The sequence below is a fragment of the Oncorhynchus clarkii genome, chromosome 21 (assembly GCF_045791955.1).
Source record: "Oncorhynchus clarkii lewisi isolate Uvic-CL-2024 chromosome 21, UVic_Ocla_1.0, whole genome shotgun sequence".
Lineage (NCBI taxonomy): Eukaryota > Metazoa > Chordata > Actinopteri > Salmoniformes > Salmonidae > Oncorhynchus > Oncorhynchus clarkii.
In genome coordinates, this window is record NC_092167.1 from 39797517 (window position 1) to 39821162 (window position 23646).

Genomic DNA, 23646 nt, shown 5'->3' on the forward strand with positions numbered 1-23646 from the left:
GATTCACTTGCGTGGAATCTGTAGCTGCTGCATGTGCAAGCGAGCGAGTAGTAGGAAGTGCGTGTCGAGTAGAGTTGAAGCAAACTCTGGTTGAAGTAGCGAACATTGGCGTCGATGTGGATCAATATTACTAGCGGATAAATTACTCAACCATACCATAGTTGTGAGGTGGGGTTGTACTATAGGCTCCACTTCAAGCTTTCCCGGCGGCATCTGGGAGGGAGAGAGTGCTGTGGCTTACTGGTTTTGCCGGGGACGAAACGGCGTGGGTTAGCTAAGGTGGGCCTTGCCTGGGTATATTATTTACCAGCTAGCTAGATAGCGACTTCAAATAAAATAAAGTGTTGTTAACCAACACTAGCTAACAACTTGCACGTTTTTCGCTGCGAATAGCAATTTGACAGCCTCCTGGGCGCATCCTGATCCGAAACTGCTTGGAGTATCACTCACACTAGCTAACGTTACAGTAGCTAAATGGGTGAGTAATCAACATCTGATTCATAACGTCATCCAGTTGTCATTTAACGTCAATATGAAATAGACAGACGTCGACATAGTAGCCCACAAATGCCATGCCATGCCAGGGTAGGGTATCATAATTAGCCAAGCTAACGTTAACTAGCAGAAGCATTTCCTTTGGGAGCATCAAGCTAGAAGACCGCACTTGGTGGCTCTAGCGTTAGATTCAAAGGAGTAACGTGAGGTGGGGTGAACATAGAGAACGGGCAGCTAGCGGTTCACATGCCCATCGTAGCGTATACTTGTCAGACCGAGAATCGCATTATATAACACGGGGCATTGCTAGACAGAACCTGCATTTTTGACAGCCATAAGCTGCTGTAATTTTTGGAGACGAGCTGCGTTTGTTTCAGTTTGAGACTCCTTATAACGTGTGGATTTTTTTCCCTTGATTCCTCAACTATGTATTATTTAGTTAACCACATGCACTGCATACATGTTATGACAGCCATACTACTTGTTTACTAACATCAGTGTACTAAACTGTCTAAAGCGCAGATGTGTATCATCCATCTCACATTGTTACGCAATAGGCCTATGCACACACCGTTTTATATTGCTGTCCTTCTGGGGACCAAAGAATTGATTCCATCCTATTTTTCGACCTGTAACCCTAAACCTAACTCCTATGCCTAAAATATAAATGTTCCTTATATGGACCTGCAAAATGTCCCCACTTGTCTGAATTGTCCGAATTGTCCATGTTTTACTATCCTTGTGAGGAACTTTGGTACCAACGGGATAGTTAAACAAAAACACAGAGACAGACTGACAAATCAAAATGTTCATGGCCACTCTTAGTAATTGTGTGCTTGACATTTGGTAAGAAATGCGCTGACTGAGGATGCTATCTCTTGGTGTAATGTACTTACTCCCATTTTAACCAGAATAAATTATTTCTAGTGACTTGCATTGGACTGTTGCGGAGGATGTACTGTACTCTTGTCACATCAGGGTTTTTGACTATTCCAGAATTCTAGGGTATATGTTGAGCCTTCATTGCTGTACAAGGTGCAATCATACCGTACTAGCCTACGTGATTCAGCAGAAAGGAGGTCCGACGAACCCATCCATCCACAAACACAGTATCTCTATAGGACAGGGGTGCTCCAGCTAAGCAGAAACACTTAGGTCATTGCATTTATCATGGTCATTCCACCAAATTAGTACCTTTTTTAGCATCCCTTTTGATATTTTAAGTAAAAATTGTGCACCAATATTGAATTTTAAAAGCTGTTATATTGAATGAAGTGCCCTTTACCATAGACCACATGGAACATCAAATCTGAGTGGCCAAAATTCTGCATTTTGGCATGTCCTTCTGTGCGCCCTCTGACTTCTAGGAAGATTTGACCATTGTAAAACTCTCGTTGATTTGACAGTCATTTCTGAAGATTGTTATTGATTTAGTGATTCATTTAATCGCACAACGTCTGTCCTTCATTTAAAGTTCAACCTTGTTATGTGAACTGAACTCTTGTTTTAGTATGGTGAAACTATTCCTTAATTTTCTTTTTCATAAGAGTCATTGAGCATGTAATAGTCAAATCATAGTATAAAACTCAGATGATCTGGTATTATACTTTGGCAATTTTCTGGTGGAAAACTGAGCAGGTAGATCATAATGTCAACCCTGTAACCCGTAGATAGACAGGCAATTTAAAAACAAAAAATACTGTCAGTTCTGTACTTACCCACAGTTAGATTACCTTGTGGATACAATTTCTATGTCTCTGCTTGCAGTTTGAAGAGAGGTAGTTTGGCAACTGGTTGTCTACAGGTAAAGTGTAGCATGCGTTAACTTCCTTCATACTGCGTGCAGAAATATAAACATCCATGGTATCCACGTTTTTTTAAACTTCATTTTTTGTTTGTTTTTATCCGACTGGATAGTTTGCATTCAATTGCCCCTTCCTGTTGCACACAGTAAGCTTCCATTCCCCCTGTCACAAAAGGGTTTAAGGCTAATTTACTGGCCCATTGCAGCCATTTTGTCTCGATATCAAATTATTTCTGGGTAGTAATTAAGTACTTATTGTTTTCAGTTAAAATGGTTAAAAAAAACTAATCTTCTTGGCAAAGAGCAATTTCTCAAGCAAGAATTTAGCTAGGACTGTCGGAGTGTTCTGAGTGGGGAGGGGAAAACTGAAAATTAGCTGTTATTGACAGATTTTTAGAACTAATGAATTAATCAGCTGGTGATGCCACCAGGCATGCTAAACCTCCATCCCACCAAAACAGGTTTACATTTCAGGAAGTCTTTTAAACCAGCTCTTACACTAAAAGGAGCATCATCCTCAATTTCACAGTATTATTCCAACCACAGTGTGGAAATGTGTATATAAAACACGGGAAAATTTATGTTTTTGACTGCACTTTTAAGATAATCTCCAACCCTGTTAGTCAACCTTGTTTCTTTATTTGGCACGCGATAGGTACAGTTGAAGTCGAAGTTTACATACACCTTGGCCAAATACATTTGAACTCAGTTTTTTCACAATTCCTAACATTTAATCCTAGTAAAAATTCCTTGTCTTAGGATCACCACTTTATTTTAAGAATGTGAAATGTCAGAATAATATAATTATTTATTTCAGCTTTTATTTCTTTCATCACATTCCCAGTGGGTCAGAAGTTTACATACACTATCTGGTAGCATTGCCTTTTAAATGGTTTAACTTAGGTCAAACGTTACAGGTAGCCTTCGACAAGCTTCCCACAATAAGTTGGGTGAATTTTGTCCCATTCCTCCTGACAGCTGGTGTAACTTGAGTCCGGTTTTCTAGGCCTCCTTGCTCGCACACGCTTTTCCAGTTCTGCCCACAAATGTTCTATAGGATTGAGGTCAGGGCTTTGTGATGGCCACTCCAATACATTGACATTGTTGTCCTTAAGCCGTTTTGCCACAACTTTGGAAGTATGCTTGCGTCATTGTCCATTTGGAAGACCCATTTGCTACCAAGCCTTAACTTCCTGACTGATGTCTTGAGATGTTGCTTCAATATATCCACATATTTTCCCTTCCTCATGATGCCATCTATTTTGTGAAGTGCACCAGTTCCTCCTGCAACAAAGCACCCCCACAACATGATGCTGCCACCCCCGTGCTTCATGGTTGGGATGGTATTCTTTGGCTTGCAAGCCTCCCTTTGTCCTCCAAATATAACAATGGTCATTATGGCCAAACAGTTCTATTTTTGTTTCATCAGACCAGAGAACATTTCTCCAAAAAGTACGATCTTTGTCCCCACGTGCAGTTGCAAACCGTAGTCTGTCTTTTTCATGGCGGTTTTGGAGCCGTGGCTGCTTCCTTGCTGAGCGGCCTTTCAGATTACGTCGATATAGGACTCGTTTTACTGTGGCTATAGATACTTTTGTTCCTGTTTCCTCCAGCATCTTTACGAGGTCCTTTGCTGTTGTTCTGGGATTGATTTGCACTTTTCGCACCAAAGCACGTTCATCTCTAGGGGACAGAATGCGTCTCCTTCCTGAGCGGTATGACGGCTGCGTGGTCCAATGGTATATTTGCGTACTATTGTTTGTTCAGATGAACGTGGTACCTTCAGGCGTTTGGAAAGTGCTCCCAAGGATGAACCAGACATGTGGAGGTCTACAATATATATTTTTTGATGTCTTGATGCTGAATTTCTTCAGATTTTTCCATGATGTCAAGCAAAGAGGCACTGAGTTTGAAGGTAGGCCTTGAAATACATTCACAGGTACACCTCCAATTGACTCAAATGATGTCAATTAGCCAATCAGAAGCTTCTAACACCATGACATTATTTTCTGGAATTTTCCAAGCTGTTAAAGGCACAGTCAACTTAGTGTACGTAAACTTCTGACTAGAGGTCGACCGATTATGATTTTTCAACGTCGATACCGATTATTGGAGGACCAGAAATGCAGATTAAAAAGAAAAAAAAAATGTATTTGCAATAATGACTATTACAACAATACTGAATTAACACTTAATATAATACATCAATAAAATCAATTTAGCCTCAAGTAGATTATGAAACATGTTCAATTTGGTTTAAATAATGCAAAAAGTGTTGGAGAAGAACGTAAAAGTGCAATATGTGCTATGTAAGAAAGCTAACGTTTCAGTTCCTTGCTCAGAACATGAGAACATATGAAAGCTGGTGGTTCCTTTTAACATGAGTCTTCAATATACCCAGGTAAGAAGTTTTAGGTTGTAGTTATTATAGGACTATTTCCCTCTATACCATTTATATTTCATTAACCTTTGACTATTGAATGTTCTTATAGGCACTTTATTGCCAGTGTAACAGTATAGCCGTCCCTCTCCTCGCTCGAACCAGCAACACAACGACAACAGCCACCACATCGAAGCAGCGTTACCCATGCAAAGCATGGGAAACAACCACCCCAAGGCTCAGAGCGAGTGATGTTTGAAACGCTATTAGCGCGCGCTAACTAGCCAGCCATTTCACTTCGGTTACACCAGCCTCATCTCGGAGTTGATAGGTTTTTAAGTCATAAACACCGCAATACTTGACGCACAACGAAGAGCTGCTGGCAAAACGCACAAAAGTGCTGTTTGAATGAATGTTTACGCGCCTGCTTCTGCCTACCAGCGCTCAGTCAGATACTTGTATGCTCAGTCAGATTATATGCAACACAGGACACACTAGATAATATCTAGTAATATCATCAATCATGTGTAGTTAACTAGTGATTATGATTGTTTTTTATAAGGTAAGTTTAATGCTAGCTAGCAACTTACCTTGGCTTACTGCATTTGCGTAACAGACAGTCTCCTTGTGGAGTGCAACGAGAGAGAGGCAGGTCGTTATTGCGTTGGCCTAGTTAACTGTAGGTTGCAAGATTGGATCCCTCGAGCTGACAAGGTGAAAATCTGTCGTTCTGCCCCTGAACGAGGCAGTTAACCCACCGTTCCTAGGCCGTCATTGAAAATAAGAATGTGTTCTTATTAGGTGTAAAAAAAAAATCTGCAAATCGGCACCCAAAAATACAGATTTCCGATTGTTATGAAAACTTGAAATCGGTCGTTCCGATTAATCGGTCAACCTCTACTGACCCACTGAAATTGTGAAACAGTGAGTTATAAGTGAAATAATCTGTCTGTAAACAATTGTTGGAACAATTACTTGTAATGCAAAGTAGATGTCATAAAAGACTTGCCAAAACTATAGTTTGTTAACAAGACATTTGTTGAGTGGTTGAAAAACGAGTTTTAATGACACCAACCTAAGTGTATGTTGACTTCTGATGGGAAAACATGTTTTTTTATTTAGTTGAACATGCACTCTTTATAACAATGTTGGATGAGGTTACATGACCAAAAAGGTACTCATTTCGTTGAAGGACCCATTAATCCTTTTGATTTAAGTAGATGATGAGTAGAATCGTCAGTAGGCTATCTTGACTCCTTGGAACAGAAAGTTAGGCTTAATGCTTACGGAGGATTGACTGGCCCTGTCATGTCTTTATGCAAACATTGCCTGTGTATTTTATGACGTGTTATGGGAACACCTGACTCAGGCCTCATTGGCTATAAGGAGGGACCCTGATACCATAATCTGAAAGGCAAGAAAAATCCATTATAGAATGGAAGCCAGCCTGGAAAAAGAAAGTCTCGTTTGACTGGTTTTAAAATGTCATATGATTTAATCCTAATCCTCACTGCACACAGGAGAACATCTGCGGGATGGGGAACGTCAGGGTCTTTGCTTTCTGTCTCTGTGTCACCGCACCTCCTCTTGGCCCCGTGCAGCCCAGAATCCAATTAGCTGAGCACTGTAACCGCTCCAGACACCAAAATCTCTAAATTATTAGTTGGCCCAGCATACCAGGTGTACTGTCTAGACACAGAGAATGTCCATTACGATAAGGACCCATCAAAGTACTGGCGGATCCCAACATGACTTGAACTCATTCATATTTTATTGACATGTTGGTGTTTACCCAGTGAGTATGTTGACGCAGTCGTAATGGTTTGATACCCGTTGCCTAGAGCTGGGACAATAAACCAAACATTTAGGTGCTGGCCACTTATTGTGGACATTTTGCTGATATCGTTGATTATGATAAATAACCAATAGTACCCTACTAGTGAAATGTGAAGTTTGAAATGAAATACGTTTGCTAATATGGGTGATTATGAACTTAATGTTCAATTTAGCGTTATGAAAATAGATACTTTTTTTTATGCAAAATAGATTTGTCCCTATTGCCCAGCTCTACCGCTGCCACGTGTCAGCTGTGCCCAAGGTTGTGGATCTCCTCAGGGATGAGTTGTACATCTGCTCATGTCCTGATTTCTACACTGCTCAAAAAAATAAAGGGAACACTAAAATAACACATCCTAGATCTTGAATTAATGAAATATTCTTATTAAATACTTTTTTCTTTGCATAGTTGAATGTGCTGACAACAAAATCACACATTATCAATGGAAATCAAATTTATCAACCCATGGAGGTCTGGATTTGGAGTCGCACTCAAAATTTAAGTGGAAAACCACACTACAGGCTGATCCAACTTTGATGTAATGTCCTTAAAACAAGTCAACATGAGGCTCAGTAGTGTGTGTGGCCTCCACGTGCCTGTATGACCTCCCTACAACGCCTGGGCATGCTCCTGATGAGGTGGCGGATGGTCTCCTGAGGGATCTCCTCCCAGACCTGGACTAAAGCATCCGCCAACTCCTGTACAGTCTGTGGTGCAACGTGGCGTTGGTGGATGGAGCGAGACATGATGTCCCAGATGTGCTCAATTGGATTCAGGTCTGGGGAAGGGGCGGGCCAGTCCATAGCATCAATGCTTTCCTCTTGCAGGAACTGCTGACACACTCCAGCCACATGAGGTCTAATATTGTCTTGCATTAGGAGGAACCCAGGGCCAACTGCACCAGCATATGGTCTCACAAGGGTCTGAGGATCTCATCTCGGTACCTAATGGCAGTCAGGCTACCTCTGGCGAGCACATGGAGGGCTGTGCGGCCCCCCAAAGAAATGCCACCCCACACCATGACTGACCCACCGCCAAACCGGTCATGCTGGAGGATGTTGCAGGCAGCAGAACGTTCTCCACGGCGTCTCGAGACTGTCACGTTTGTCACGTGCTCAGTTTGAACCTGCTTTCATCTGTGAAGAGCACAGGGCGCCAGTGGCGAATTTGCCAATCTTGGTGTTCTCTGGCAAATGCCAAACGTCCTGCACGGTATTGGGCTGTAAGCACAACCCCCACCTGTGGACGTCGGGCCCTCATACCACCCTCATGGAGTCTGTTTCTGACTGTTTGAGCAGACACATTCACATTTGTGGCCTGCTGGAGGTCATTTTGCAGGGCTCTGGCAGTGTTCCTCCTTGCACAAAGGCGGAGGTAGCGGTCCTGCTGCTGGGTTGTTGCCCTCCTACGTCCTCTTCCACGTCTCCTGATGTACTGGCCTGTCTCCTGGTAGCGCCTCCATGCTCTGGACACTACGCTGACAGACACAGCAAACCTTCTTGCCACATCTCGCATTGATGTGCCATCCTGGATGAGCTGCACTACCTGAGCCAGTTGTGTGGGTTGTAGACTCTGTCTCATGCTACCACTAGAGTGAAAGCACCGCCAGCATTCAAAAGTGACCAAAACATCAGCCAGGAAGCATAGGAACTGAGAAGTGGTCCCCACCTGCAAAACCACTCCTTTATTGGGGGTGTCTTGCTAAATGCCTATAATTTCCACCTGTTGTCTATTCCATTTGCACAACAGCATGTGAAATTTATTGTCAATCAGTGTTGCTTCTTAAGTGGACAGTTTGATTTCACAGAAGTGTGATTGACTTGGAGTTACATTGTGTTGTTTAAGTGTTCCCTTTATTTTTTTGAGCAGTGTATCATAGTGTTGTGTCTAGAGCTACCATATGAGAGGGAGAATGAGTAAGGGAAGTGATGATGCAGCACAGAGCTGTGTGCATTCTTATTTGGTCTGAGGAGCCAAAAGGCTTAGATAGTTGGGAAATTTTAAATTACAAAAATGATGCATGTTTTCAGGACAAATTGTCATGTTATGGGTCTCCCTTGACTTTGTAATACTGTTTGAGTCACTCCGATAGCGTAAGAACAAATCATAAGCCATGGCAAAAAAAAAATAGAATTGAAGGAAATTGTCTTTAAAATGGCAAAATTGTCTCCGCGGCCAAGAGATGTATTTTTTTTACGTTTGTCAATTGCCAACTGTGCCCAATTCCACGACCCAGCCACGCCTCACAGCTAAGCCCCATTTTGACCCAGAAACAATCCTGCTGTCTGCTACCTTTGTCTGTCTTGCTGTGTAGTAACGTTACTAAAACAGTGATTAGACTACTTGTTTTGAGACATTTTTATTCACAAAATCACGGATGGCGGATTTAGTTTCGCCTACATGTCTTCTCGTATACTGTTTTATTGTGTGATATGACTTGTGGGTTGCTCTATACTGTATGGCCCAAGGTAGTTGTGGTCAAATTTAACATCCAGCCACAGTGTGATTTAAAAACGTTGAATAGCATAGGCTACCTTAGACCGAGGAGTAAATTGACAGGTTAGGACGAGTGCTCATTCACTTTTTCCCCTCTCCCAGCAGATAACCTGAGCGAAGCGCTGAAGAAGCTGAAGCTAGCCTCAGCGGACAGCGCCACAGACAGTGTGGAGAGCTGCCTGGACTGCTTGCTCAAAGCACTGGCCCACAACAGTAAGTTTGACCCACACTCCTCAGAGTAAGTGAAATACACAGTACAGGATGGAGGAAATGGAGAGCTTAGTTAGACTATTTGGAGAACAAAAAAACATTCTAGTCACCAGGCTCACCTTTTGTTTTCGTACAAGGCCTAAGAGAATATCTCAGTCAGTGTTATTCACAAACCTGTCTGTCCTCCTTAGTTTGGGAAACAACCAATATGGCTGGGAATTGCCAGTGACTTCACAATACAATATTATCACGATACTTAAGTGCCGATACGGTATGTATCACGATTCTCACGATTCTATATGTATTACGATTCGATACTGTGATTTTATTGCGATTCGATGTTCCAAACATATTGATCTGCTGCAGAGGGAAAATGGAGAGGCATGAGAACAAGTTTTGATCAGTCATGGAGTGTGCTGAAAATGTTCTCTCTATTTAAAAACAAGATGGAGAACAAGCTATGAAGGAAAATACTAGCGTTTTGCTGCAGGTATAGCCAACTAGCGCAAAAATATTGCAGTATTGTCATAACGATATAAAATATTGTCAGTCATATCCCGATATGTAAATGTATTGAGCCCCTCCCGACCATCACTAATAACCATCTGCATGATCTGGCTTGGACTATCAAGTATCTTGTTTTTGGAGCATTGTAATGGCCTAACTTCTGTGCTTTTAAATTCATCGAGTTGTTGGCTTTCTGCATCCTCTGTCTTTTTAGCTTTGTGCTCTGGTGTAGCTAGGTTTAATGTTCTACTGCATTTGGAAGTACAACCCCCCCCTCCACACCCTCCTAGTCTCTTTTGGCACTGACAAGTGATGAACGTGCAATAGTCTGTTTGGATGAGGAGATGGCCAAGAAAACCAAAAGGCGCACACTTTTGCCGATGCTACCTTTAGCCTAATAGTAAAAATTAAAGTGACGGTAATAATCATTTCATTGGTTAACCCTGCAGGTCTAAGGACTTAGATCGCAACATCTACTAAGCTAACATATGGAATTGTTTTAAGATGGTCATACAATATCTAGCTTAAACAGTACATTTTATATTTTTAAATGAAACATTGAATTTGAGCTTTACTGCTATAGCCCATAGAAACGGATTGAATTACACATTTGTATATGACAAAACACAGTCAAAATGTATTGTAATGAATATGGTTTTGAAGTGTCTATGTCTGAGAGAGATAAGACAACTCTGACATTTTAGACCCGTTTGGTCACTTCATTTGTGGCACTTTTACCCCCTATGCACATGGTGCTATTTTTACAGCCTGGTACCAGGTTACCTTCAGACTACTCCCCTTAAGCTTGTGTGAGTCGTAGAGAAAAATAACAGACACCTTTGTGTGTGAGAGTCTCCCCTTTGTAGCTCAAACGGTTCTGGTTTTAAAGACCATTTCCTTGCCTGGAGCCTCTTGTGTAGAAAAACACAGCTTTTAGAAGCCTCGTGTCATGGAATAGGCACACGCGTTATAATGGCGGAAAGAGGGGATTGAGTTGCAGCTGCTACAAGAAACGGTAGCTTGCATATATACGCAGGGAGCTTTTCAACATGTCACGTGTGACGCCTAGGGGCGGCCGGTTGCCTAGGGGCGGCCGGTTGCCTAGGGGTTGGAGCGCTGGTCTAGTAACCGGAAGGTTGCTAGATCGAATCCCCGAGCTGCCAAGGAAAAAACTGTCGTTCTGCCCCTGAACAAGGCAGTTAACCCACTGTTCCTAGGCTGTCATTGTAAATAAGAATTTGTTCTTCACTGACTTGCCCAGTTAAATAAAGGTAAAATAAAAAAAAAATCCAAAATTGACTAAGAGGTTAATAATAATTTCAGGGCTGCACTGTCGTCCCGCTGGTAATTTGATTTATATGGGCCATTTTCTGGAACTTGGTTTAGGATGATCATAAATAACCCCAAAAATGGAATGACCTGGATGGGAAGGGATTATGTGCCTCTCCTTGCCCAACTCACCCCATGGCTCTTTTTCAATTAATCCTTCCTCAATTCCCTACAGTCTTTCTACTTTCCTCTTTCTCAAAAAGCATTCGAAGGTGAGATGGGAGATACCTTGGATCTTCTCCAATATGGTTGAAAGGGCCAAGGGGATAGGATGCAAGGAATCAATGAAAGACAAATTGAGATGGAGCCCTTGTCTTTTTTTTCAACTGTTCACCTCCTTTCTCCTCTCTTCCTCCTAGATGCTAATGCCAGTGAGAAGGTCCAGGAGATGGGCGTTCTCTCCCTGCTTCCCACCCTGCTGGCCCCACAGTCCTCCTGCACACCCAAAGTAGCCAACATCATAGCTGAGGTGGCCAAAAATGGTGAGGCTCCCCCCGCTTGGTTTCTCCACACCTCATCTCATCCTCCCCAGGAAACATAATTATCCTCACTTTTGGTTCTGCCATCTTGTCTGTATACCATTTTTTTAAATTTTTTATATTAAACGTTTTATTATATTCTCAGCTTTGTGTGTCTGTCATAGTGGCGGTTTAGCATACATCTGTATTTCTCATTTAATTGTCATTATCTTAATTTTGTTATTTTAATGGGATTGTGATTTATATAGTTGTGGGCTGATGGTGAAGATTATGGATGATTCTCTTAAAGACGATCAATCTTAGACAGTCACTTATGGGTGATTATTCTATAGATGTTTGCTGTGTAGCCTAGATTGTGGTCTAGTCCCTGTGCTCATTTCTGTTTGTTCACACCACTCCCCATAAGCAATTCTGCCTTTACCCATTCCAACGGCAACAGATGGCTTCAGTCTCTCTAACAGAAGGCACCATAGGAGACCTGTCTGTTGGTGTTGCCATCCGTCTTGCTTTCCTAGACGGTAGTCGTTTTCACACAACGTCAGCACAGTGAATCATGCATTTACTTCCTGCCATACTGTAGCTTGATCAAGGGAAAATGCACAGCAGTGAGTGGCTCGTTTTCAGATTCAGGAACTCGTAAGATCTAGTTGAGATTAGAGGTTAGAACGAATCAATCAACCTAAGGCATTCATAACGCTCACAGAAGCACTTAATAGACATGAAATAACATCTGCATTGTGCCCTATTTAAAGCTTTATACTAAGGTTGAGATTGGGCATTCAAATAAGTTGATGGCTTCTTGACGCTCCAATTGTAGAGAAGTCACACATTTTCTTGGCCACATGTTGGACTCAAGCAGTCTTCCATTAGCAATGTGGCAGATTACAGTATGCAGGCCTCTCAACTTGCATACTGCAGTTACAGCAACAACTGGGCCATACTAAGTGCTTTTAGTGTAATTTATGAGTGGATTTCAGGGAAGGCAGGCGCAGAGTTGAAAGGAAGTGACTTGAGAGTTGGGGGAAGACAAGTCTAACATAATGAATGGATCGCTGCCTGCTGATGTGCCAGCCTGAGACTTGGCACCAACCCGCTGGCATTTTATCTGTCAGAGGCCCCCGGAATTGTCTATGCCCAGTCCACAGTGGAAGGCTTACTGTGTGAAAGATACTGGACTAAAATAACCTTTTTCTTGCATACCTGAGTGTTTAAGCACTTTTTATTTAAAACCTAGTCAGTATTATATGAAGGTTTTCTGTACTTGGCAGAACTTTAGGGCTGCCTTAAATGTATTTCTGACAAAGATCCAGAGTTGTTTCATCCAGAGTTGAACTTTTTTTTATTATTATGCGTTCATATAAAAATGGTCAAATGTGGATGCACTTAAGACGCATCCAGTCTTCCATTGACTAATCAATTGGAATTTGGCACACACAGTATATTTCTGAGCAGATTGGAGGCTATAGTGAAATGCATTTCAATTCCAGTCAAACCAGCAAATGAACTGAAACGTATTCTCTGAATGACAAAATCCTCCGAAAAGAACTGGTCCACTTTTCAGTCAATTTCAACTTGATTTTAAATTTCATCTCCTTCATCGAGACAGAATGGACCATGAAGGTAGGAGTAGGGTGAAGTTTACCCTAGACACAGAACATGGGGCGGCAGGGTAGCCTAGTGGTTAGAGCGTTGGACTAGTAACCGGAAGGTTGCAAGTTCAAACCCCTGAGCTGACTAGGTACAAATCTGCCGTTCTGCCCCTGAAAAGGCAGTTAACCCACTAGGCCGTCATTGAAAATAAGAATTTGAAAATAAGAATTTGTTCTTAACTGACTTGCCTGACTTACCTAAAGGTTAAAAAAAAAGGGTAATTTAAAAAAAAAATCCCCCACTAATGTGTAAGATTGGGGATGGGGAAGTTTATCCCAGGTCTGTACTGTTGGTAAACTTCACCCTGGAGCCTAATCCTGACTGCTTCCTCTCCCCTCCAGAGTTCATGCGGAGCCCCTGTGTGGAGGCAGGCCTCATCCCTCCCCTGGTGCAGCTGCTCCACTCCAAGGACCAGGAGGTGCTGCTGCAGACAGGCCGCGCCCTGGGCAACATCTGCTATGACAGCCGTAAGTTCATCCTGCTATAGGTCTCCCTCTCAAAGGCTTCTCTTACACATTTCGTATAGGATTCCTTTAAACATTTGTCATAGGCCAGTTGGAAAAGGACCCGGAATCGGTGTCTATGGGTTCCGCCATAATTATTATAATTTATGGGAAGGGGAGGTCAACTTTTATAAGGAAGGGGGACTGCATCTTGTCTAGGTGTAATTATAGGGGAAGTACTGAATCGACTTTTCCTTTCAACTGGCCCTCCTCTCTTCCCTCTCCCCTCCCAGAGGTGCTGAATTGCATCATGCAGGGGAAACGGGTGTCAGCGGATTCTAAACCGACTGTTAGCATTATCTGCTCTTTTTGATGACATTGGTCTGCTGAAAATCTGTTTAGTCTTAGTTCATCATAATATAATGCGATATAACCTGTTTCTCATCTGGATATATTGGAGGCAGGAATATTCTGGACGGATGTAAATTGGAATACTCTGGCCGGATGTAAATTGGAATACTCTGGCCGGATGTAAATTGGAGTACTCTGGCCGGATGTAAATTGGAGTACTCTGGCCGGATGTAAATTGGAGTACTCTGGCCGGATGTAAATTGGAGTACTCTGGCCGGATGTAAATTGGAGTACTCTGGCCGGATGTAAATTGGAGTACTCTGGCCGGATGTAAATTGGAGTACTCTGGCCGGATGTAAATTGGAGTACTCTGGCCGGATGTAAATTGGAGTACTCTGGCCGGATGTAAATTGGAGTACTCTGGCCGGATGTAAATTGGAGTACTCTGGCCGGATGTAAATTGGAATACTAATGTACTATTGAGAATTTCTGTCCGTTTCAAGAGGCGACGGAGTGGCAGCCATAATCATTCTAGCCCAGAGCTCCTGCCACATTTCTTTCCCCAGACAGACACCTCAGAGACCTATGTCTGTCACACAAAGGTAAAACTGCTTACAATCACTTCCCCCGATGCCTCTAGAATAACAAAAATGTAGGTGACTTAATCAAGAGTTGTCGTGAATACATTTGAGGAGAAAATGTCATTGTCGGGTTTTGCTGAGTGGTTAGTGGTCTGTCTGTTGGGTCGAGGCCTTAATGGCAGCTGTTGTTTCTGGGGCATTGTTTCCCAGATGTCTGTGGTTTGATAGAATCAGAAAGAGTTTGAGTGTGGGGGCAATTGGTGAAGCCTTTTTTTGGCATGGTGGCAGAAGTGTGTGTGTGTGTGTGTGTGTGTGTCAGTCAGAGCTGAAGCTGTTTTCAACTCTTAATAGGGGCACCACTGAAGAAATAAGTTTAGAGGGAGTCTGTAGCTGTCTGGTTGCTCCGGGTTCTGGCCCTTTCAAAATGTAATCAACACAGCAACAATCCTACCACTTCAACTGCCAATTGCATTCATACAACTTCCAGACCTAGCAACAGAAAAACAGTGCCAGCATTTTGTCCGTTGTCCATTAATACCATCCAGATTCCAGCCAGTTTTAGTCCTTCTCCCTTGCTTTCTCTTTTTTGTCTCTTTCTTCTGCACTTTCTCAATCCTTCTCCTGCACTCTCGCTCTCTCTCCATCCAGTCTATGCACATGCGCACACACACACACTTGCACTCACACTTTTTTCTCTGGCTTCCTCTCTCTCAACTCCATCTCTCTCCCCTCCTTTCTCTTCCTGTCCATGATCAAGTGTTAAGGAAGTGGGCAGGTGTCCCAACCAGGTTGAGGTTGGATGTGGGGGACGTGGTTGGCTGTGGACTAGCAAGGTCGTGGTTGGCTGGTATCGGAAGACTAGAGGCGAACCAGTCTGTGCATGTCCACGAACGGGATGACTGATCACTTAACACTTCCTCTGCCAACAAGCCAGCTACGCTCCAGACACCACATTCTGGCTGCCACCGCTATGCACACACAACACTGTATAATGTGTTGTTTCTGTGTTAAAACCGCTAGTACAGACAATGATATACTGACAAGGCCCATAACGCTTCCTCTGCTAGCTACACTCCAGACATCCCCATATAGTCTGCCGTCGATATGTTCCTGTGTTGGCTAACGCAACGCTTGTACAGACGTTTTGTTGACTCTACGATGTTGGCGTACTGTCACAGGATGTGGCTTGTAATTTTCACAAAGGGGAAATACTCGTCCATTCCTTAATTAGTGTTTATCTACTTTGACAAGGACATTATCCCCAATTCTGAGTTCTAAGAAAAGTCATTAATTCCTGGTCTGTAGTCTGGAAATTCAACCAGAATAGGATACTAATTATTAGGAACACCTTCCTAATATTGAGTTGCACCCCCCTTTGCCCTCAGAACAGCCTCAATTCATCGGGGCATGGACTCTAGGTGTCGAAAGCGTTCCACATTTCTTGACACAAACCGGTGCACCTGGCAAGTAGTACCGTACCCCGCATTCAAAGGCACTTAAATATTTTGTCTTGCCCATCCACCCTCTGAATGGCACTCATACAATCCATATCTCAAGGCTTAAACATCTTTCTTTAACCTGTCTCCTCTTAATCTACACTGATTTTGAAGTGACTTTAACAAGTGGCATCAATAAGCGATTGTTGCTTTCACCTGGTCAGTCACCTGGTCAGTCAATGTCATGGAAGGATGTTCTTAATGTTTTGTACACTCAGCGTATTTATCAGAGCACGTGGCCTCCCTCCGGGCTCTGGTCTTTCATGCTACATTTTCTCTTGGCACATCAAGCACTCATTGTCTACGCGATGTCTGCAGGCAAAGGTGACGTCCTTAAAGTTCAAACCCTAACCTCAGGAGCACCAACAAATCTCCATTTTAGTTGACCACAACTAGCATTGTTAACCACGTTTCTATCACAGGTGAGGTTGAGTCCTATTTCGTTTAAAGATTTATAACTATGACCGGCTTATTGCACTTTGCATTTTTTTAAAGATCGGATTTGCATGGCTGTAGTCGATTGTTATGTCGAGCAGTATCCTACAACGGTTCTGTGATCTGTAGTAATGTGGTGCTAATTCAGGTTACTCAATGAGGCCTCTGCTAAAAACGATTTAATAAAAACAGACTAGTCACTTGGTATGACATTACTTCAACTCCCATGGTCCCAAGGCTGTCTGGTTTTCAGTTCCCAAGATGTGGCCTTTTATTTGCACAAAGAGAACAGCTGTTTTGTCTCTCCTCAATTCAGCTGGGTTTCATCACTCCACCTCTGTTGCTGTTCAGTCATGCTCATTTGCATAACATGACTCAGCTACATTCTGTTTAGCTGGACTCTAGTATGGTTGTTGCTACCACTATTGACTATGTGTGCGAGCTTGACAGTGATTCTGACAAGTGACAAATGATTGTCCACCAATTAAAGCTGTATATTTTGAGTTAATCGGAAGATTTGCTGTGATTAACCGTGACTAATTGCAAATTCAGAATTTGATCAAATTGAACTGTAATTTACGATTTTTTTATTTTATTTTTTTTATACGAAAAGCATTACAAGAATACTGACGTGTTTTATGTCCAAAGTAACGGTAAGCGAAATCAAGGAAAATGTATAAGGCATACTTTTTTTTTTTTTTTTTTACCTCAATGTCGACTTAAGACATCACATTTATTGTTTTTAGCTGTATAGATGTATTTTAGATTTTTTTTCAGTGCGTTTTGAATGCTTTCAGGCTACGATTAATCGCAAAAGAAAGGAGTGCACTAAAATGACAAACTGGAGTTACATGATTAACTCTGCCTACTTGGGTGGGCATGACCAAAAACACACTGGAATTATGTCACGACTCCCAGTTCTGTATGAAGGGTATGAGCTTTGGTAATGCTAGTTATTTTAATTTTATATTTTTGCCTCTCCTTTTCCATGTTCTGATGAATCATTATTTATGGTTAAATTTAAATAGCATTTTTGTGATTGTGTATTTTATTTTATTTTTTTACTGCTTGCTTAACTTTCTCTCTATTGATTTATTTTCCAGGTTGCTTGTTGTGATTTTTGTGGTTTTTCTTTGTTGATGTCCCCCTGACCTCTTTGTTTTGCAGATGAGGGCAGGAGTGCAGTTGACCAGGCGGGAGGGGCTCAGATAGTAGCTGGACACATAAAGTCACTGTCCCAAAATACTGACCCGGACAATGGAAAGCTCTTGACTGTCTTTTGTGGCATGCTGATGAACTATAGCAATGAAAATGGTAATAACAAACTCCCCCCGGATAAACTAAATTAACCAATCTGAACAGAGTAAACTTTTTAAAGAATTAAGCTGAGATCAAGTGAGATGTTTTATTGTCACATACACCGGATCGGTGCAGTGAAATGTGTTGTTTTACAGGGTCAGCCATAGTATTACGGCGCCCCTGGAGGAAATTAGTGTTAAGTGCCTTGCTCAAGGGCACGTCAACAGATTTTTCACCTTTTCGGCTCGGGTATTCAAACCATTGACCTTTCAGTTGCTGGCCCAATGCTCTAACCGCTAGGCTACCTGCCGCCCTACTTTGGCAGTGTTGGTGACTGTACTAAACGTCATGTTGACAGCTTTTATCCAGTCTTAAAGTGATAGTTTACTTAAAAAGGAAAGTTTTGTCTGATATTTTCAGACCTAAAATGTAATTAATGGCGAAACGAGTCCACGTCCCAGGCCATCTGTTGTGCTTGTTTATGTGGACCTCCATTAGCTTTTGCAGCTGCTATATGCCTCAAATCCAAACTAATTGTTATTTCCATATAGCTGGATCTACACAACTGGGACTTTATAATAGATGGTGTATGGGCATGGACTCATTAGCCGACTGTTTTTGAAGTCTAAAAATGTCTTGACAAATTTTAGATTTTAGCCAATGTTCAAGTTTTATATTACTCAGCCTTTACTCACCATGGTGACAGGAGGTAGTGATAAAGAGGATTGTTCAATATCTGTTCCCTGGAGAGTGGTCTGTCTGCTTCAAGTCCGCTTCCATTGCTTTCTATTGTATCTTGCTTGAGGCCTTGGTAATTTTCCTCTTAAAGCAGAGACTGCTTGTCCTTGTAATTGGTGGTAGGTGGTGATGGTGTCCCTACAGCTTATACTGCAGCCATTTCTTCCCCTTTACACAGCACTCTCTTGTTTTCTAGTTAGATTGCCTATTCTCCCACAACCCTCCTTGCTAAGCCTATATGGTCTATCCAGGTGCAAGGTCCGGCGTAATCAATATGGATCACTTCTGCTGTCAACCTTCCAGCACCTGTTCCAGTTTAATTAGGCCGCCTTCCAAATTGGACCCTATTCCCTACATAGTGCACTACTTTTGACCAGAGAATAGGGTGCCATTTTGGACTCGTACATAGACTCACCATAAAATATGAATCTTTCATTCAAATGAACACATTGTTTAGAACCGTTTAACTGTGCTAGCTAATTAACTAGTCTTGTTGTGATGCAATGATTTTGCCACTGGGGATTAGCAGTGACTCATTTTCCTTTGCAAGTATCTTTACTGCACAACTCTTAACACTACCTTTTTAAGGGTAGACTCTGCAATATGACATCATACACAGCGGGGGGGGGGGGGGCACTTCCTGCTTACAGACATCAACAACAAATCAAATCTACCAAAACAGCCACTATTGACTCTTCCCAATGTGCGTCCTCACTTGAAGCCTGCCCACATTGGGAAGAGACAATAGTCAAGTGTCAGTCATGCCAGATTTGAAATTGGTTGAGGTCGGTAAGCAGAAAGTCACCCCACTGGGTATGATGTCATTGCTGAGTCTACATGTAAAGCATTTCAAGTAGCTGCTGTGGAACCCTCATCAAGTTGGATTACAGAAAGTTGAGTTTTGGTCTTATTTGTTTCCCAGGAGTGTATTCACTAGTGACCTCATCACAGATTCTGTGCATAAACCGAAGAATACGATTCTGCACGTAAACTGAAGAATCTGTTGCGGCGGTGTAGAATGCGTAGGATAATGAGCAGCGTTAATTCTGGTGTTTAGACCCAGAATTGCCATAGCTGATCAAATTACACAAGATTTTAGTTCTGGGTTAAGCGAGATTACCAGGAACCAAACTGAAGTAAATGGGCCGAAACAGGGAGTTGTCGCTGAATTTGTCCCATAAACTGTTTATGAATTGTTCTGATGCAAAACAATTTTGCAACGGTTTGCATGAATGAAAACACCCTAATGTTCCACGACGTACTGCTCCTCTCTGAATAATGTAAATTATTAATGAATGGGCCAAGTTCTGTAACTTTCTCTCCTCCGCGGGGGCAAGATGCATATGTCTTCTCCTGTACGATCTCTGACCAGTCCAAGGTCACTCGCCAACTCTTTTGTCCTCCCGTTGAAAATAGACTGAGAACTTAAATGTGAGCAAAAATGTGGCGTTCAGGGGAGGTACATGCAAGTCAGCGACAACTCTTGTTCTTTTCCCCCAATCAAACATGGAGCTAGGAGGATTTTCTTCGTAAACCTAATGATCTGCGATCAGATCATCAGACATTAAACAGTGCTGTGGTTACACAGAAATAGAGTTAGTAGAACGGCCAACCCCGTTCAAGTCAATGTTCCACGATGTGTGGAATTCTGTTTCCATGCGAGTTACTGTCCTCAGCTTGAAGCGGTGCTACTTCCGGTGACACTGACATTTAGCCTCAGCTGCCAAGCACCGCTTTCACTGCACTAAATCAAACCATTTCACGGAGCTCAGCAAAGCCTGATTTGACTTAAGTCAAATTGGATTCAAATCAGATTCAAATATCTCACACACAGACATGTTTTGACTCCATTAGTCAGTTATGGTTGGTTGTGGCCTCCAATCTGTTTAGCTTTGAATAAGGCCATTTGTTTTTATTGCTGCTCCATGAAAAGCATGTTTGAGAAAAACGAGACACACTTCATGTAGCCTCTATACCAAAGTTGAGAAAATAATGCAAGTAAACGTAATAACAAAGTTTGTAACATAAATGCTAAGTGCAATTACGTCCTGCTCAACACTGTTTATAAATGTAATTTATTAAATAAAGTTTGAATTATTTTGCACGAGGTTAGGTGTGAAATGTAGCCTAGAGTTGTTTCCAAGCCCTGTCATCGGCTACAATAAAACAAACGCTGTCTCAAATGTCACCACTCAAAAGGCTGAAAAAGTTGATGGTTGAAAATAATACATACAAATACCGCATGCTCTACACGTCCTTGGAACGGTGAAGAGGAGAGAAACCGCTTTCTCTCCGCTGATATACGGAACCATTACGTCAGAGTAATGGAGTTGGTCTGCTCTGCGCACCACAGCGAGGGCCGGAGCATTTTTGCAATTACGCAATGCAAATGAGTTTGTGGCCGCCAGCGGCCCATTTCCTTCAGCTGGCTGTTTGTAAACTGTCACCACAGCTAATATAACCTTCATTAACATTAATAGAAGCTCTGCACGTCCACTGGTTTTTACAGCGTCCGTGCAAATTGAAGAAATAGAAATCAATATTTTTGTGTAAATGTAAACTTTGACCCAAGTTGGTTTATGTTTCTGGAATTCGCTCTGCTCGTGTCGAGGCCTATTGTGGATTATGGTTAGGATCTAATGTTTTGAGTGAATAACAGTTCTGGCGGATGACAATTGATGGTGGTTGTTTTCAATAAGTACCAGCAAAAAATGTCAGCTTGTATTTCAGAGAGAACCCTTAATAATTCACTAATATAACTATTTTTCAATTGGTTTACTTCCTTTTCTCACTCACTTGCTTCTCCTCCTTCCTTCTAGCCTTTTATCGTCTACCTCTGTCTCATCACTTTCCCATTCTTCTTTTCTTTAACTTCTCCTTTTTCTTCTTGTTCTCTCTCTCTCGCTCTCTCTCTCTCTGCCCATTTTGTCAGTATTGGTAGTCTTTTAAAGTCAACTTAATCAACTATTTTTCTTATCTTTCCTCTCTAGGCTCTTCTAGCTGGTTTTCCAGAGCTCACTACAACCAGGGAAATACATCTGCACTCTGATATCCTGTATATGAAAAAAATATATTCTGTATAGCTAGTCTACATTTAGCAAATGGTAGTTCAAATGTGCAAATTTGTTTCCTTGTTTGCATGAACTTAATTTCCCTTTTTTAGAAATTGCCTTTTTATAATCCTCTTGAGACTTGATTTCAAGACGTTTGGCTTTATACATTCCATTAGCTTTTCCACTTCTAATTATATTATTGACTAGTGTGGGTGTGTGTTTTCTGGCAGAGCAAGGCTGGCAGACAGTCTTTTTCATAGCCCAATGTATCTCTCTACGTTTTAGGGCTGAGACAATAGTGCCTTCATAAATTACACACACACACACACACACACACATCAGGGTGTTTCTGTTTAGTTAATTTGCCTAACACTGCCCACCCTGATCTTTGTGGCCATATTGTAATTCAACCTCCCAAACACTAGATGGCAGTACTCTTACCTATCCTCATCTCCTGTGTGTCCTCTCCAGACTCCTTGCAGGCCCAGCTGATCAACATGGGGGTGATCCCCACCCTGGTGAAGCTGCTGGGGCTCCACTCAGACAACACGGCTCTTACAGAGATGTGCCTCATCGCTTTCGGAAACTTGGCTGAGCTCGGTGGGTAGTGGGACATCTTAGGGCTGATCAGAGAGGTCACTATGTATTTTGGGCATAAACCAAAGAAAATGTATTCTAAATGAATTATACGGTACATTGAGTAGAATACTTCCACCCCGCCATTCTGGACTTAGTTCAGCTTTATACCATGCTCTCTGGGGCCTGGGCTTTGAGCAATAAAAGTTGAGCTGTGGACTCTCCTGTCATTCACATATTGGACATATTGAACATTCACATATTGGACTCCATGGACAGAACTGATTCCGGTGTGTATGTCTTTAGCATGGTGCCGAATCTTTGATCGTTATCATGCCGTACGCTCGGTATGAAAATGAATGAACACAGAAGTTGGCCTGCGCACAAACCGCCTGGACCAGTCATTTCATCTTGATTTAACTTAATTTCTGCAGAGTCCAGTAAGGAACAGTTTGCCTCCACGAACATCGCTGAGGAGCTGGTACGTCTGTTCCAGAAGCAGGCAGAGCACGAGAAGAAGGAGATGATCTTTGAGGTCCTGGCTCCACTCGCTGAGAATGGTAATTCAATACAACTTTTTCTTTATCCCCACAGGGGCAATTAAGACCGGCAAGTCAGGTTATAAATATTAAATATACACTATACATTACCTTCGGAAAGTATTCAGACCCCTTGACTTTTTCTACATTTGTTATGTTGCAGCCTTATTCTAAAATGATTAAATAAAATACTATCATCAGCAAGCTACACACAATAACCAATAATAACACAGCAAAAACAGGTTTTTGAATTTTTTTGCAAATTTATATCAAATATAAAAACATACCTTATTTACATAAGTTTTCAGGCCCTTTGCTATGAGACTTGAAATTGAGCTCCGGTGCATCTTGTTTCCATTGATCATCCTTGTGATGTTTCTACAACTTGGAGTCACCGTGTGGTAAATTCAATTGATTGGACATAATTTGGAAAGGCACCCACCTGTCTATATAAGGTCCTACAGTTGACAGTGCATGTCAGAGCAAAAACCAAGCCATGAGGTCAAAGGAATTGTCTGTAGAGCGCTGAGACAGGATTGTGTCGAGGCACAGATCTGGGGAAGGGTACCAAAACATTTCTGCAGTATTGAAGGTCACCAAGAACAGTGGCCTCCATCATTCTTAAATGGAAGAAGCTTTGAACCACCAAGACACTTCCTAAAGCCGGCCGCCCGGCCAAACTGAGCAATCGGGGGAGAAGGGCCTTGGTCAGGGAGGTGACCAAGAACATCTGACGGACCATTAAAAAAGATTAAGATGGGCAAAAGAACAGACACTGGACAGAGCAACACTGCCTTGAAGGCCAGGATCCCAGAGTCGCCTCTTCACTGTTGACGTTGAGACTGGTGTTTTGCGGGTACTATTTGATGAAGCTGCCAATTGAGGACTTGTGAGGCGACTGTTTCTCAAACTAGACACACTAATGTATTTGTCCCAGTCTTTCTATTC

General features: G+C 42.2%; 1 protein-coding gene across 8 annotated transcripts in view; it reads left to right on the top strand.

The window, feature by feature from the left end:
- LOC139379040 (rap1 GTPase-GDP dissociation stimulator 1-like) overlaps positions 1 to 23646 on the top strand; it is a 53108-nt gene continuing 29462 nt past the window's right edge. Inside the window, exons 1-8 of one of the 8 annotated variants that reach the window (XM_071121771.1) lie at positions 21 to 279; positions 394 to 478; positions 9118 to 9225; positions 11418 to 11540; positions 13529 to 13654; positions 17661 to 17807; positions 22055 to 22183; positions 22594 to 22719. In XM_071121771.1, coding sequence (XP_070977872.1) covers positions 475 to 478; positions 9118 to 9225; positions 11418 to 11540; positions 13529 to 13654; positions 17661 to 17807; positions 22055 to 22183; positions 22594 to 22719 — 763 coding nt within the window. In that variant the 5' untranslated portion in view covers positions 21 to 279; positions 394 to 474. Of the gene's footprint in view, positions 479 to 9114; positions 9226 to 11417; positions 11541 to 13528; positions 13655 to 17660; positions 17808 to 22054; positions 22184 to 22593; positions 22720 to 23646 lie in introns of all 8 variants that reach the window. The other 7 variants (XM_071121769.1, XM_071121770.1, XM_071121768.1 and 4 more) reach the window with 7 other exon arrangements.